The sequence below is a fragment of the Akebia trifoliata genome, chromosome 9 (genome assembly GCF_017979445.1).
Source record: "Akebia trifoliata isolate Shusen 1 chromosome 9, ASM1797944v1, whole genome shotgun sequence".
Classification (NCBI taxonomy): Eukaryota; Viridiplantae; Streptophyta; class Magnoliopsida; order Ranunculales; family Lardizabalaceae; genus Akebia; species Akebia trifoliata.
In genome coordinates, this window is record NC_141383.1 from 8,470,610 (window position 1) to 8,486,880 (window position 16,271).

The following is a 16,271-nucleotide window of genomic DNA, read 5'->3' on the forward strand; positions in this document are numbered from 1 at the left end:
GGTATAGAAGTTGCTGGAAATTGTTGTTGTAGTAGTTGCTCCCCTTCTTCTTCAGTTTCACTATAAAAAATGACTGAAGTAAGCTGCTGCCCATTCCAATTCCAAGTGTTCTCCTCGTCAAAAATGACATCTCTGCTGGTCACAATCTTCTTAGTAAGTGGATTGAACAGTTTATAGGCTTTGGACACTTCACTTACACCGAGAAAAACACACTTTCCCCCCTTATCATCGAGTTTTTTTTTTCCTTTTTTTCATCTGGGACATGTGCGTAGGCGATGCAACCAAAAATTTTGAAATGATCTACATCTGGTTTTCGTCTACTCCAAGCCTCCTCTGGTGTCATGTTTTGAACAGAAAATGTAGGACTTCTGTTCAACACATGAACACTCCAATTCATTGCCTTCGGCCAAAAATTCTTTGGAATTTTGCCCTTTGCCAGCAAACTTCTCACCATGTTGAGGATGGTTCTATTTTTTCTCTTCGATACACCATTCTGTTGTGGTGTATAAGCAGCTGTAAGTTCTCTTCGTATGCCTTGATTATCACAAAAATGTTCAAATTATTTTGAACAATATTCTCTTCAACGATCAGTTCGAAGAATTTTGATGGATCTCCCTGTTTCTTTTTCAACATGTCCCTTGAAGCTTTTGAATGTACTAAAAGCTTAGGATTTCTCCTGCAAAAAAGAAACCCAAGTTTTTCTACTATAATCATCAATGAAGATAATTATATATCTTTTACCCCCATTAGAAGTTGGATTAATCGGACCGCAAATGTCAGAATGAGCCAGCTCCAGGACTTTCTTTGCTCTCTATGACTTTCCTTGAGGAAATTGAGAACAATGTTGTTTGCCAATAACGCATTCTTCACAAACTTGAGACGGAACGACAATTTGAGGGAGTCTTGTCACCATATTCTTTTATTGGAGAGTTTTTAATTCACCAAAATTCAAGTGACCATAGCGTAAATGCTAGAGCCATGACAAGTCTTTCACTTCAGGTTTTAAACAAGATTGGGCACTTTCATTCTTTAATGGAAACAACCTGTTTGAACTCATTTGAAAAATAACAATAGCTCCTCTAGAGGGATCATATATCTCACAAACACCATTTTGAATAGTTATTACATAACCTTTTTCTTGCAATTGACCAGCACTTAACAAATTACTTTTCAAGTCAGGAACAAAAAAAATATTGGAAATTGTTTCTACAAAACCATTCTTGGTTTTAATGTTAATGTTGCCTTTTCCCATTACATTTACAGTGAAATAATCACCAAAACTCACTATAGAACGAAAGCCTTCATTTAGAGAACAAAAAGAAGACTTACTTCCACACATGTGGTTACTGCAGCCTGTATCCACATACCACACTTCTTCCTGAGGTTGTTCATCGACTTGAGTAGCCATCAACAAGGATTCAACTTCTTTCTTTTCTGCAAAATTCGATTTCTCTCCTTTTTCTTTGTCGATTTACAATTTTGTATAACATTCAGAATGATAATGACCGAATTTATGGCATCTAAATCACTCTACCTTAGATTTGTCAAATTGTTGATTTCGGCCTCTGCCTCTATTTTGAAAATCTGATTGATCTTCATCAGCTCTAAAATTGCCTCGTCTACCTTTCCTTCTACCTCCATTCCTAGCTCCCCGGACTATGCCTCTACCCCGATCTGCTGATCTATTGGTTGTCCAAGTATTGTGGTTAGTTGAAACCTTTAGAACCTGCTCATCCTTGTCTTCCTGGATAATATTCTGTTCATAAACCAATAGAGATCCTTGCAACTCATCATGTGATAGTTCATCAAGATCTTTCGATTCCTCAATAGAACAAACGACATAATTAAATTTCAGCGTCATTGACCGAAGAATTTTCTCAATAACAGTTACATCCTCCATCTTCTCGCCATGAATCCGCATTTTATTAATGATTGCCATTGTTCGTGAGAAAAAATCAGAAACTAACTCTCCCAACTTCATTCGAAACATTTCGAACTCGGATCGGAGTGCTTGAAGTTATTGCCTTTTTGTCCTTATTGATCCCTGGTACTTTTTCTTCATAGAATCCGAAATCTGCTTGGAAGTTTCTTTGCCAAGAATAGTTTCTAAGATAGAACGATCAGTTGCTTGAAAGAGGTAGTTCTTGACCCTAAGATCCTTCAACCGCTGCCCTTCTAACTCTGCTTTCTGTGTTGTAATTGCCATTCCTGTTACTGGTTATACTACTTCATTCTCAACAATCTGCCAATACTTTTTAGACCTCAAGAGATTTTCCATTAGCATGCTCCAATGATCATAGTGACCATCAAAACGTGGGATTACAAGTTGCACAAAGTTGTCAGATGCCATGGTTTTTATTTTGTTCTTTGTTGTTGAAAGAAAAAAAAAACAAAGAAAAGCTGCTGCTATATGACTATTTGTCTCACGAACTCTCTCTCTGTGTTTTGGTACCCACTCTTCTAACTTTAACCAAGCTCTGATACCACTGTTGGTTGCTGAACTTTTAAGATAAACAGAGCAAAAATCTATTCTTTATTCATACTGAGAGTGGCCTAAATATAGGTTGTACAACTAACTGATTTGATAAAAGAACTCAACCACTATTTCGTAAAAGTAGGACCTTAAAAACACATTCCCCACTACTGGAGATACAACCTTATGACTAGGAAACTCTAAACAAATAAAAAAAACCTCCTAAGGATTAGGATAAAATAACAGACCACATGACTTAACATTAAATAAAATCAATAATATTAGAGAAATAGTCAAATGACCAATTTGCAGATGATAGTTTAACAAAACTATACTCCAAAGTCATGTTTAACAACTATTTTCTTTTGAATGTGGTCAAAGTATTGTTAATCTACGGATCTAATTTGCTTCTACAATCTTATCTTATCTTAAATATTGCAGAAATTCCACAGAGACCTCCCTCCAACACAAGTTTTCGCCTACGGTTCTTCCAAGAAAACTGCCACAGTACCAGGTCCAACTATCGAAGCCAAGCATGGTGTCAGCACCTATGTGACGTGGCGAAATCACCTCCCTTCACAACATATCCTACCGTGGGACCCAACCATCCCAACTGCCATACCTTCAACAAATAAAGGCATCCCAACTGTAGTTCACCTTCATGGGGGCATCCACGAGCCAGAGAGTGATGGGAACCCTAATTCTTGGTTTACAGCTGGTTTCAAAGAGAGAGGCCCCACATGGACCAAGAAAACGTACCACTATCACAATGTACAACACCCAGGTAACCTTTGGTACCACGACCACACCATGGGTCTGACACGTGTCAACCTTCTAACTGGTCTATTGGGTGCTTATATCATTCGTCAACCTGAAGTCGAGGGCCCACTTGGGCTCCCACATGGTGATGAGTTTGATCATCCTCTGATCATCTTCGATCGTAGCTTTCGCAACGATGGCTCCATATACATGAACTCCACTGGAAATAACCCCACATTACACCCACAATGGCAACCGGAGTATTTTGGTAACGTTATCATAGTTAATGGTAAAGCTTGGCCTAGGATGACGGTACGCCGTAGGAAGTACAGGTTTCGGATCCTCAATGCTGGCAACGCAAGATTCTTCAGATTCTTTTTCACCAACGGCATGAAATTCATCCACGTGGCAGCTGATTCGGCTTACCTTGCAAGACCAGTCGTCCTTAATAAGCTATTACTCTCTCCATCAGAGATTGCTGACGTAATTGTTGATTTCTCCTTATCAACATCTGACGAGGCAATCTTAGCCAATGATGCTCCTTATCCCTTCCCAGACGGAGATTCTGTTGACGAAGTCAACGGAAAAGTCATGAAGTTTTTCATCAAGAGAGAACGAGAGACTGACACGTGGCATGTTCCTACTAGATTGATCAAGTATGCTGAACCAGATATGTCCACTGTTTCTAAGTCGCGATACATAGCGATGTATGAGTACAAGAGCAACATTGATGAGCCAACTCATCTGTACTTGAACGGGAAATCGTACGACGAACCAGTAACAGAGACACCTAAGACTGGGACCACAGAAGTGTGGAATGTGATTAATCTAACGAAGGATAATCACCCATTGCACATTCATTTAGGTTTGTTTGTAGCACTGGATCAAACGGAGCTAATAAACGTAGACGAGTTTCGAGAATGCATGATGAAGATGAACGACGCGATCAAGTGCCACATAAGCAAGTACGCACGTGGTAAACAGATTGCGGTTCCAGCACACGAGCGGGGGTGGAAAAACGTGTTCAAGATGAGACCCGGTTTCTCAACCAAAATACTAGTCAGATTCTCTTTCATCCACTCTAATGCATCCTATCCGTTCGATGCAACTACGGAGCCCGGTTATGTGTACCACTGCCATGTAAGTTTCAACTCTCAAAGTCGTTCGATTAGTGCTACTTTCACATATAGTATAATAATTATTAAAAGGGCAATTTAGTAATCCCCACAAAATTTATGATATTAGATTTACTCCCGAAAAATGCAAGATTAGCTTTACCGTTGATCCAAAGTTTCACTTACTTTTTATGAATTAACTCTAAATTTTTTATTTTATTAAGATTTTATTTTAATAAATTAAATTTATATTTAAAAAAAAAAAAAAAAAACTTCAATGTTAATCTTGCATTTAGTAGGGGTAAACTTAATATGCTAACATGTAGCTGGATCATTTCTAAAGAGTCGTGGTGGACTAACATTGAAAGGTACATCGATTGTTACATTTAAGTGTACACCTAAGCATAAATGCTTTTTCACTCGTATCTCGATAAAAAGCATTTGTGATTTCATACATATATTCACATCAGCGATGTGGGAATCACTGTACAATTTAATGTTACTGCAGCATTTTCCTTTTACTAAATTACCCTTATTAAAACTTGTGGTGTGGGTTGGGGTGGGGTGGGTTAAATTTAAATTTTACTGAGTCAAATCGATTGGATTATGAAGTGACTCAGTCACTAAACTCTCAAGCTCAACTTGTCGAGGCAACTCAGAAACTTGGACGAGTTAAGTTGGTAACTTGATCGGGCCAGGTTGAAAATCAGTGAATCACATAAAGTCCATTTTCAAAATCAACCCTTGACTTTTCTAAATAAAAAAAATATTGAGTTAGACAATAAATAAAAATTAGTGAACTCGATGGTAAATACAAAAATAATGAGGTACCATTAAGAAATAAAATATTTACTAAATATCGTATCATGTTACTGCACAACACTTAGGGATTACTTAAAAATAAATCCCTTTACAGGGACTTTTAAGTAATTTTTCTTAAAATTTTTTGTTGGAATCAATTTGTTCTCTTGGTAGAAACTTGACCGGGTTTGACTAAGAAACTCTCCAACTCGTCAAGTTGACTCGACTTGGAAAAGTCAAATTGAATCTAATTTTCTGAGTTTTAAAACATTGTTACATTTTATGCTTTCAAAGAAAACAGCGAAGCTCACGAGTTGTAGTAAGTAGCCCATTGATGAATCGGCATCGACGTGGGCTCTGGACCCAATTATGCAATTTCATTTTCTAGTCGTTTTCATGGAATCAAATCTTCATGGTTAAATTGGAGGTACTTTTTTGGATGATCAAGAAGGATCATTATAATAAATTGAGCATAACAAGTATGAGTTGAAACTATAGGAAAGGTAAAATCATAAAAATAGGAGTGACTCCAATAGGGGATAAGGTAAGAGAAAGTAAAGTTGATGGAAATAGTTTTGAGAATTTCAACTGAGACCAATTATAACTCCTTGAAGGTTTTAAAAGAGTGAACGGAAACCCAATATAGGACCATGAGTCACTTAGCTGACCCTAATATGGGAGAAGGCTCATGATTAGATCAAGCCTGGGCCATTCAAAACTATCAAAAGCTTTGTCTATAACTTGGAATATGGAAGTGCATAACAAATTTTATTCTCTTTGCAGATCTTGGATCATGAAGACAATGTTATGATGAGGCCCTTGAAATTCATCTCTTGATCATGTGTGTGGGACAGCCTAAACATGGTATGGAGGGTCCATGTTAGGCAATCAATACTACAATTGTGTATGAGCTTTTACTACTGAAGTGTGTATTTTTTTATAAGAATAATACTGGTGTAACTTTAAAATTTACATCGATTCACACCTTGCTTTGCTGATGTGGATGTGTGTACGAAACATATAGATGCTTTTCATCGAGATACATGTGAAAAGCATCTATGGTTCCATGCACACCTCTACGTCAGCAAAGTGTGAATCAATGTAAAATTTAAAGTCTCTCCAGCACGACTCTTTAGATAAATATTGTTGGTTGTAGAGACATAATAGATGTAAGAATACGGTGATGTAATAATATGGTGACAGATAAAGCATAGGATTTCTTTTTTTACAAAATTATAAAAATCTTACGGTAATTTCTCCAATTTATAAATAAAAAAGAAGTCCATTTCATAAAATATAGGAATTTGTTTGATGATTTTTTTGGTGTTGATGTCGTAAGACTCCTTTCAAACAAATAAAATTTACTTTACTCAAAAGGCAAGTGTGATGACCCCGTCGAGTCATCGTGTATTTCGTGAAAATCTCCATTAAGACACATGAGACCATAGATATTAAAACATTAAATTAATAAGTCTAAAAGTAACATAAGAGTTGTGTAACAACTAAATAAGACAAGTATTGTCGAAAGATAGATAGAAAATTGATACAAGTGGGAATATGTCTTTTGGACAAGGTATAGAAGAAAATAGAATTTTGGGATACCGATAATACCATTGGATAGATCTCGAAGAATTAATCTAGATGGACTATACGCATGTCAGAATCCGACGAGAAACGAACTCGATAAAGGGTTTTGAAGTAGAATTCCGAAATCACCTAGATCAACCGAGTTTGATCAAAGTCTGAATTCATTAGATGGAGATGTGGTAACCTAGGGTAAACTTAAGTGTCTTGTTAACACATAATCCCTCGAGTGTCACAAGGCATGCCTTCCTTAAGACATGGTGGCCTTACCTCAACCCATGCCATGTGTTGTTAACTGAACCAACCCATGGTTAATCAAACCATGGTTGGTTGAAGCAAAACACTTCTGTAAAACACAATTTTGAGTTCTCTTATACTTTTTCACTCAGTTGAAAAGTTTAGCCAACATCTACACCTTCTATGCATCAAAATTTCAGTAACATCACTCCCCCAAAAGCACACTCAACATTTCAAATATTTGGCTTTAACCTCTAAACTCTTTAACTCTTTAACCTTTTACTTTGAAGTTCATCCTCTAAGAAAATCCAAATGGAGTAGGTGGTGGTGGTGTGGATTGTTCGATTAACGAAAGCTCAAAGAGTATAGGGGAGTGTAGACACCCCATTTTGCATTTGTTTGATTCGATAATTCGTTATCGATTGTTGTGAATTCCTAATTATGAGCGCAGACTATATGAAGAAATTGAAGGCTTGTAAGAGACTCTCTTTCGATTTTCTTCAATTCTTTCCCAATCCTCGTGATTCCCCTTCTTCTTTTCATGGCACGCTCGATATAGAATTATACATGCTTAAGATCGTCACATCCTACATTCGATTTACAAAGTACGTACGCTTAAGTTCACCATATATTTCGATAACTTAGAAACCTTGTAGCGTGAGGAAAATGTTATCTCGAGACTTAGAAATAATCACATTGGGACTGAAAGAAATCCCACATCGAAATTTGCACAAATTGACAAAAGGACCAAAATACTCTTAACGATAAATTCATACTTAGAAACGTCATGTCGCTAGGAAATACCTTTGGAATTTGGAACACATTTAGAAATCCCCAAATATCTCATTTCTACAACTTGGCGACTCCACTGGGGAGTTGTGGGTCCAAATCAATTTTACTTAGCCATTTTCGAAAATAATCAACTTTTTATTTTGTGGGTTTTTTTCTTCTAACGTGTTTGTTTTTATTATATGGATTGCCTTTTTCTTTCTTTGTAGGAGTGTGTGTAATATTTATTTCTTTATTATGTTTTATTATATGGATTTAAAGTTGTAAGGTTTTATACATATTTGTAAATGCCCTTGTACATATTCGCTTTATAGCTCAATGCACAAACCATTCCCTCCTATTTAATATTTAACTCAGGATGTCGGTACTCTCAAACCCCCTAGATCGTTTATTTGGGGAGGTTGGGAGGAAAACATTATCCCAATCACCAACCTAAGAAATGTACATTTCAATGTGCATGGAGATTTGAAGATTGGGTAACCTTAAACCACTTCTAACCGCATGCATCAATACGATTAGGGGCATAAGTCACAAATGTTTCAAGATGTATTAACCCTTGGGTAGTTTGTCATTTTTTTGTTAGCCTTTGCAAGTAAAGTTGTATAAACCTTAGGATTTCCTTTGTTTTTTCCACTAAGTAAAAAGGGAACAACCTTTTCAAAATCTATTTTCTTTTGTAACTCAATTGCATGTTAACAAACAAACAAGACCATGAAGATTGAGGCCTAAATAATAAAAAAATAATAATGAGCACTAAGTCCAAAAAATAAGCAATAAAGTCATTTGGTATCTGAAATATAACTACTGATCTGTGCATACAACACGGATTGAAGAAATTAACAAAGGTATGTATCTATAGTACAAACTTGAGAACTTCATTTCGGTCCATATTGTAAGTACGGACCAATATTTTTTTTTAGTTGCAGGCACTCCAGCACAGACCAGAAACTATAGGAAGCCTTACCTATGGGTTGAGACACTGTTCATTGGATTTGGGGACTTCTATTAACCAATTATCAATTCCTAAAGTCGGCAATTCATACCTCATTACATGAACCTCCCAATTTGCCCATCTGAATTCAATTTTCCAAGGAGAGAATTCAAGTCCTCTTTAGGACCTACTTCTCATTTAGCCACCCATAAACTACTATGTTCGACGCCCCACCATAGGTGCAAGGTTCGATTTTGACCCACCCTATCTTAATGAAGCCTAGAAGATAACATATCTCGCTTAGGCTCAATCAATCATTATCCATTCTTCTTCGACCATAATTGGGTCCACATCAATCAAGTTGACCCTAATTAGGTTATTCACTTTTCCTCGACTCTAATTTGGTCCATACCCATCAAATCGACTCTAATTGGGTTGTTTACGTTTTCTTGACCCCCAATTGGGTCCACAACCAATCAAATCAACCTTAATTGAGTTATTTACCCTTCTTCTACTCTAATCAAGTCCATCATATTTCTTTGGACCTAATTGGGTCTACTACCTTCGGCCCTAACTAGCTCTACTACCTTCATCGACCCTAAAAAGGGCTACTACCCATAATCAACCCAAAATTGGGTTCATTACCAACTAACAAATCTCAACTTTGTATTGATAAATCTCAACTCCACGTTGACAAACCTCAGTTTCGTGCTAATAATCCTAGTCCCATGTTGACAAACCTTAGCTCCGTGCTGATAAATCACAGTCCCATGTCGATGAACACCAACTCCGTGACGATGAACCTCTAGTTTCGTGCTGATGAACCCCTACTCTGTACTGACAAACCTTAGCTCTGTGTCGATAAATATCCAACTCCGTATTGATTATCCTTTTGCCTCGTGCTAATAAATCCCCAGCTCGGTGTTGATGAACCTTTACAAATTCAATATCGTTCTTCCAAACCCAATTTAGAGCTTTCTTAATTCAATTTTACCAATATTTGTTAATTAATCCAACTTGACTTAATGAATCATCATGGATTCTCATTATGTAAATAATATAATAATGCTCCATCTCTTATTCATAGGTCAAATGACCCAAAAAGAAGTACTTGCTACCTGATGATCATCCGTACTTTTTATGTTCGCAACCAACCATGAGTAGCTCGGAGCAACCTTAACAGTCAATGACATAAGTAATAATATATCTTACACTTAAGCTAGATGTGGTAGTGAAGGCGTTAGAAAAATATGAAAAAATTCTGGATATGTCAATGTTAAATCCAAGAATTATTCAAGTTGTTCAGCATCAAGCTTCTTACTCAAATCAGGCTATGTTGAAATAACAACAGCAGTAACAGCCACAACCAATGCAAAATACTTTACCACCCATGACTCCCGTCAATCAAAGACCCTCAATTCCCATTCACTGCAACCAAGAATGACATGAGGTCGTTCAAGATTAAGAATGTGAGTTTAAAGCTACCGAAGTGAGAAACGCTACTTCAGAGAAATTAGTCAACAAACTTAAGCCAGTTAATGAAGAAATAAAAAAAATGAAGAAAAAGATTCCATAAGCAGAATGAGATTTAAGGATCTCTACCTATACCCATATGCACCGTTACCACTGAAATTCAAGTGCCATGATTTCAAGAAGTATAACGGCATCGGTTGCCCTCTTTCCTACTTGAATATTTATTATGGTTCTATGTGCCAATTTTGGGATGACGATAAATTGTTGGTTCAACTCTTTTAGAGAAGCTTAACGAAAGCAACAGTCTCATGGTTTTCTCAACTAGATTACTCTTGGATTAAGAGTTGACAAGATCTGGTTGAAATCTTTTCGTCGGAATACATATTCAATATTGACATGGGATTAGACAAGAACGACATGGCAAAGATAACTTAGAAGCCAAAAGAAAACATGAAAGATTATGCTCAAAGGTGGTGTGAATCTGCCTTTAAGGTGAAACCACCAATCACAAAACAAGAGATGAATACCATATTTATCTCCACTTAGGGTCTACCCAATGAAAATTGGTAGTTTTGAGCAAGAAGAAAGAAGAATGCCAAATTAATAATCTGCAACCCATTTGACCTTTCTTCATCTCAGCACCAACAATAAACTAGAAGTTGACAACGCCTCGCATTCTTGTTAGGTTTAACCCACCTCAAGCGGCATTAGTTTTATAAGAACCACAATTTGGTCAGAACCTATAATTTGTTCAGAACCATAAAGTCGAGCAACACATACACAATAGGATCCCTTGGGTTTTCACTTCATGATACTATCAGAACTACTTCTAGTATTACTACGGATAGAGTATCTCACAAAACGACAACCAAACCTAAAAGCGATAAAAAGATCGGGGTACAACTCTAATCAATTCTACGAATTTCATATGGGTGCACCAGGACATGCCACAAACTAATGTTGGCAGCTTAAACACCAACTCTTGAATTTGATAGATAGAAAACAAATTGCCCTAGATGGACCAGCAACCCAAGTACCTCTGTAGAACATCAATTAGAATCTATTACCAATAAATAATGAATGAGGCAATGGTCCTATATTAAATGCTATAGATAGAGATGAACCAAGCTTTGATCCTTCAACTTTGATAGCTGTCGTTGGTTCAGGGATTAGGATCAACTTGAGAAGAGAGCCATCGTCTTCAAATATAAACATTTTACGCCAAGATATTACTAACCTATTACCATCCCAAGTCTCACAATTCCCTATCAAAATGGTTGATCTCACCATTTACCCCAACTCCTAAACCTTGAATCCTTCACAACCACCTCTTATCGTACCCTTTACTATACCAACCTTTAAAATCTCAAACTTTTCCTCACAACCTCCTCTCGTCTTACCTTGTCCTACCCCACAAATCCCTAATCCCATTGCATCAATCACCAAACTTAGTCTACTGCACCTCATCCTTCATCCAAATCCAGAACCTTTACCAATAACCATCATATCTCTTAAACATTTCCCATACCATTCAAATCAAACCGTCCCATGGAGTTATGAGGCGATGATTGTTATCTCAACTAGGATTGAATGGCCAAATGAGGCTATGGTTACAGACTTTGTCATATGACCAAATCAGGAAAGTGATATAAGCTCTAAAGAAATAGCAAAAGAAAGGTGAAACAAAAAAGTAGACTATGGAAGATGAAAAAAGGGAAAGAAAAGCTTAAGAAAAATGAACAAACACCACAAAGGGAGTAAAAAAAATAAAAATAGAATAACTGATAAAGAAGCATCTGATCTCCTTAAACTCATTCAAAAAAGTAAGTATAGCATAGTGAGACAATTGAACAAATTGCTAGCTCAAATTAGTATTTTTGACCTTTTAATAAATTTTGAACAACATCGGGAAACACTACTTAAAATTCTTAGTGGCGCACACATACCTGAGACTACATCACTAGAAGAGTTAGAGAAAACAATGGGATATATCATGACCCCTAATCTAATCGCCTTCATAGAAGATGAATTTACTAGCTATAGACATGAGAAGTTCATTATGAAACCTCAATGCTACAATGTTTAGATTTGCCACCATTTTTTTTGAAAATAAATGTAAATGGGCACCCAAAATGATTTTTTTGAAATTGATTTTGTCATTGTAGTGACTCTCATACATGGAAAGGACATGGTCTACTTAAGATCTAAGTAAAGGGATTTAGTTAGAGAATGAGAAAGGTGTTAAACACCCCATTCTCTCCACCTAAGGTCCTTTAAATTTCGTCCATTTTTTAAAAGATTAACATAACAATAAAATGCATGAAATGCACAAAGTGAGTGTGTGCACATGGTGAGTATGTACCCCCTTGAAAGAGGGTTCAATGTTAGTGTTGACATGAGAAATATCCTATGAAAGAGGATATTTTAAGGAGTCAACACATTTTTTGCATGAGTTGAAATATTGGTTTACGATTTTAAAGAAATTCCATGGTTGGAGTTTCCTTAGATCCACAACCTTAATGTATGCATATTTGGCTAGAAACTTAGTGTTTCAACCCTATCGAGAGAGTTACACGTTTCTTTATCACGACCAAATATGTGTGGTGTGTTTGCATAGTGTACATTATGATGCATGGGATAAAATGGGTTTAAAAGGGCTTCAATTTCCATCCTTTCAACCAAACTGCTTCAAGCATTCTATGCCCAAGGTTGGGGTTCAATCTACTCAGGATGAAGAAGGATTCTCTATTACATCCTAAGGCTTCTAAAATAGAAAAGAAAGGAATAGAAGAAGAATATGCAAAAATTAAAATAAAATAAAAGAAAGACCTAATCTACACCCACATTGTCTTTTTAAAAGTCTTGAATGAACTTGAACTTTGAGAGATGAACTTGAGAATTGAATGATGTAGTTAGGGGTTAAGGAGTTAAAGGTTGATAGATGAGAGAATGAGTAAGGAGTTTAGTAGAGTTTTACGTCGAGAGATGGGGGCTTGAGAGCATGCATTGTTCATAGAAAGTAGGATTATTTATAAAGTTTTTTGAGAATTTTTAGGAATAAAGTGGTCTAACCGTGTCTAAACTTAGAGGGGGGGTGAATAGGTTAATTAAAATTTAAGTCTACAAAACACCCCACGAAGTTTCAACTTTCTCGATTATACTAAAATGTATACAACTTAGAGATGTACAAGAATAATATCTTATGAGCTAAAGCCTACATCATACATCATACATCACAAGATAAGCATTTTATCAAGCATTTGATGAGCAAGTAGTTGCATTCATATAAATTAACGCTTAGAACATAATCGTAAAGGAAACACACGATTTATAGTGGTTCGGCAACTTGCCTACATCCACTACCAAGTACCCTACTCTTGGGTCTTGGGTTCCACTATCAAAATGGAGGTTTATGGTTCACCTCGAAACCTTACACACAATTTTTTAAGCCTAGGACAAATTCTAAACCTTAAGATCGAGAAAATGACGTTCTCTCGAAATGGGATTTTTCTATCGGTAGAATCCCCACATCGATTTGTTCAAATGAGGTACCACCTCATCCAAACACTAAGTTTTGTTCTTTGGAAAAGTTAGAACCTTGTTCTCTTGAGTAGAGTCCTCAACTCTTCTCAAGAGCTTGGTTCTAGGATGAAACCAAGAAACTCCTTTTTGATTGTAGAAAAATAGAAATCTAACAACAACAAATCATACTCACACGACTCGACTCAATGGATCGATCTACCACAATGTAACGTTGAGTTCTTTCATGTCCTTGAGAGTGACATCTTCATCTTGTTGTACTCCTTGCTTCAAAGAGATGCTTTAAGCTTCCTTTTGGGTTCACCAATGTGTGCACAAGCAAGGGTGTGGTTAGATGAAGAGGTTCACCATTGAATAAACTTGGATTAAGGTTGTTCAACTAAGTATGTTGCCTATTCAAACTTAGAGAGAGCAAGGGGATGTAGATATGAAGTGTGAGCTTTCTCTAGAGCTATAACCATAAGAGAAATGAGCCAAAAATACCTTTTTAAAGTCATTTTCGAAGTTCCAACGGCTCTTTTGGTGGAACCGTGCTCCAACAGTGTTCTACCGTGCCTAATGAACAGTGCTACCGTGAAAATTACAGAAATGCCATTGGAGGAGTATTTTGGCCATAACTTCCAAACGGTAAGTCTGTTTTGCATGTCGTTCGGGGAGGTGATAGATCTTACTATATAGAACATCCCCAAACTGAAACAAAGGGTTATATCTAAGAATAATGAGTGAAATGATCAAAATACCCTTTTTACCTTTTTGGATCAAATTGGGCTTTCAGGAAGGCCGGTGCAAAAATGGTTCGAAGGTGTACTAGATATTATCTATATAATGCCACATATAAAGCACTAAGGATAGAAAATAGGTTTAGGGTGGTCAAAAACTTTAATGTCCCCTCTATGGCCATTTGGTTCCCAAAAAGTCGGATGATAGAATGGGTCGAAGAACGAGTTTCCCTAATAATTATGGGTCGACCTATCATTCATCTAAATGTTGGAAAATGGTCTTGGGTGGTCTCATTACCTTTTGGGCTTCTTGTACATACAATGGAGGTTTTTGTCGAGCCACGTGCGATTGAGAAGCTTAACCGGAGTCTTCATTAGTCTTCAATGGTAGATCGATCTGACACTCAACATATGTCTTGTAATGGACAAAATATGGAATTAACAATCTCCCCCTTTGTCAATTACGAGACAAAACCTTAAAGTAGATCAAAAAGACTGGGAAACATTTCCAGACTGACCAACATGACTTACACCCGATTAGAATCTTACAAATGTGTTTTAAAAATAAAACCTAAGATTCTAACTGTTTCGCTCCCCCTGAATGTTTTACCTGTAAAAATCAATTGAGACAGTACACATGGGTGGAAATAATATTCTCCCCCTTTTTGTCAGTATTTGACAAAAGGCGTAATCAACCCAAAACCGATACAAAATATATACCAATAAGCACAGGGGAAAGTATACATGCACGCAATTAATATGACTATCAGAGCTAGATGCATGGCGGAAGCACATATAAACATGCCAAAGATAGTATGACTATGAAGCATGGGCATGACATGATAAATGACACAAAAAAATATATAACTAGATAGAGCCGTGTCAAAAACATGCATATGTGCGTGCACGAAATAAAGGAAATGCAAATAATCGATCCAGTTCACACGAAACATAACCAAAAGATGTTACTATTAAAGTTATATTGAATTGTCTGAATTACAAAATGTGAGTCAATGGTACATGAACAGGACTCAACCAGACAGACAAGCCTTCTACGACTCAAAACACACTAAGCCTAGACTCTAACATCTTCGGAGTGACCTAGACGTCACCCGAGGCACCAGAAGAAGCAGGGCTCTCATCGGGAGAAGGGGCCATGGGGCCACAGGACTGAATGAGACGACGAAGGTAGTGCTGGATCTTCTTCATGCGGGATTCAACATTACGTTCCAGCCACTCCTTGTTCAGGAGTATACGGTGTTGTTGCTCACCAAGTACCTGTTGCTGACGCTCAATACTAGACAAGCGAGCCTCGATATCAAATTCTTGTCTAAGGCTGTCTAGGGGAGGTTCTGAAGTATCAAGGCGAGGTTGGGGCTCCTCTTCGGAGGGAGGGGAAGATGGCGGCGGAGGTGTCTCAGTAGGGGATCGGAGCAACCGAGCCAGGTTAGCATCGCCAAAAGTCTTAGCCGAAATCATACGGGGGAGACCGACAAGAAGTTGACATTCAAAGGCGAGCTGAGAAATGAGGTGACCAAAACCTAGACCTCGTTTGGAGTGGAGCTGAAGTGTACCTACAATATACTGAAGTATAAGTGTTGGTAAGCACACAGGTATACCTGAGGCCACATAGTATAAGATGTCATATTGGTGTGCGGCCAATTCGGTGAAGTTGCCAGCCCGAGGATAGAGGTTGCGGAGCAAAATCTGATGAAGGATACGCAATGGAGTACGCAGACTTGTTACACGAAGAGCACCATTACTAGCCCAACGAAGCCGATTGCTAGGGCCACCGAGGATGTGTTGAAGTTGATCATAGCGAATTGATGGATCGGGGTTCAGAGTAGGCA

General features: G+C 37.3%; 1 protein-coding gene across 1 annotated transcript in view; it reads left to right on the top strand.

Moving 5' to 3' along the window:
- LOC147394245 (multicopper oxidase LPR1-like) overlaps positions 1-6,390 on the top strand; it is a 34,411-nt gene extending 28,021 nt beyond the window's left edge. Inside the window, exons 2-3 of the mRNA XM_086454142.1 lie at positions 2,915-4,372; positions 5,932-6,390. Coding sequence (XP_086310268.1) covers positions 2,915-4,372; positions 5,932-5,985 — 1,512 coding nt within the window. The 3' untranslated portion in view covers positions 5,986-6,390. The remainder of the gene's footprint in view (positions 1-2,914; positions 4,373-5,931) is intronic.
- The last annotated feature ends 9,881 nt before the right edge of the window (positions 6,391-16,271 follow it).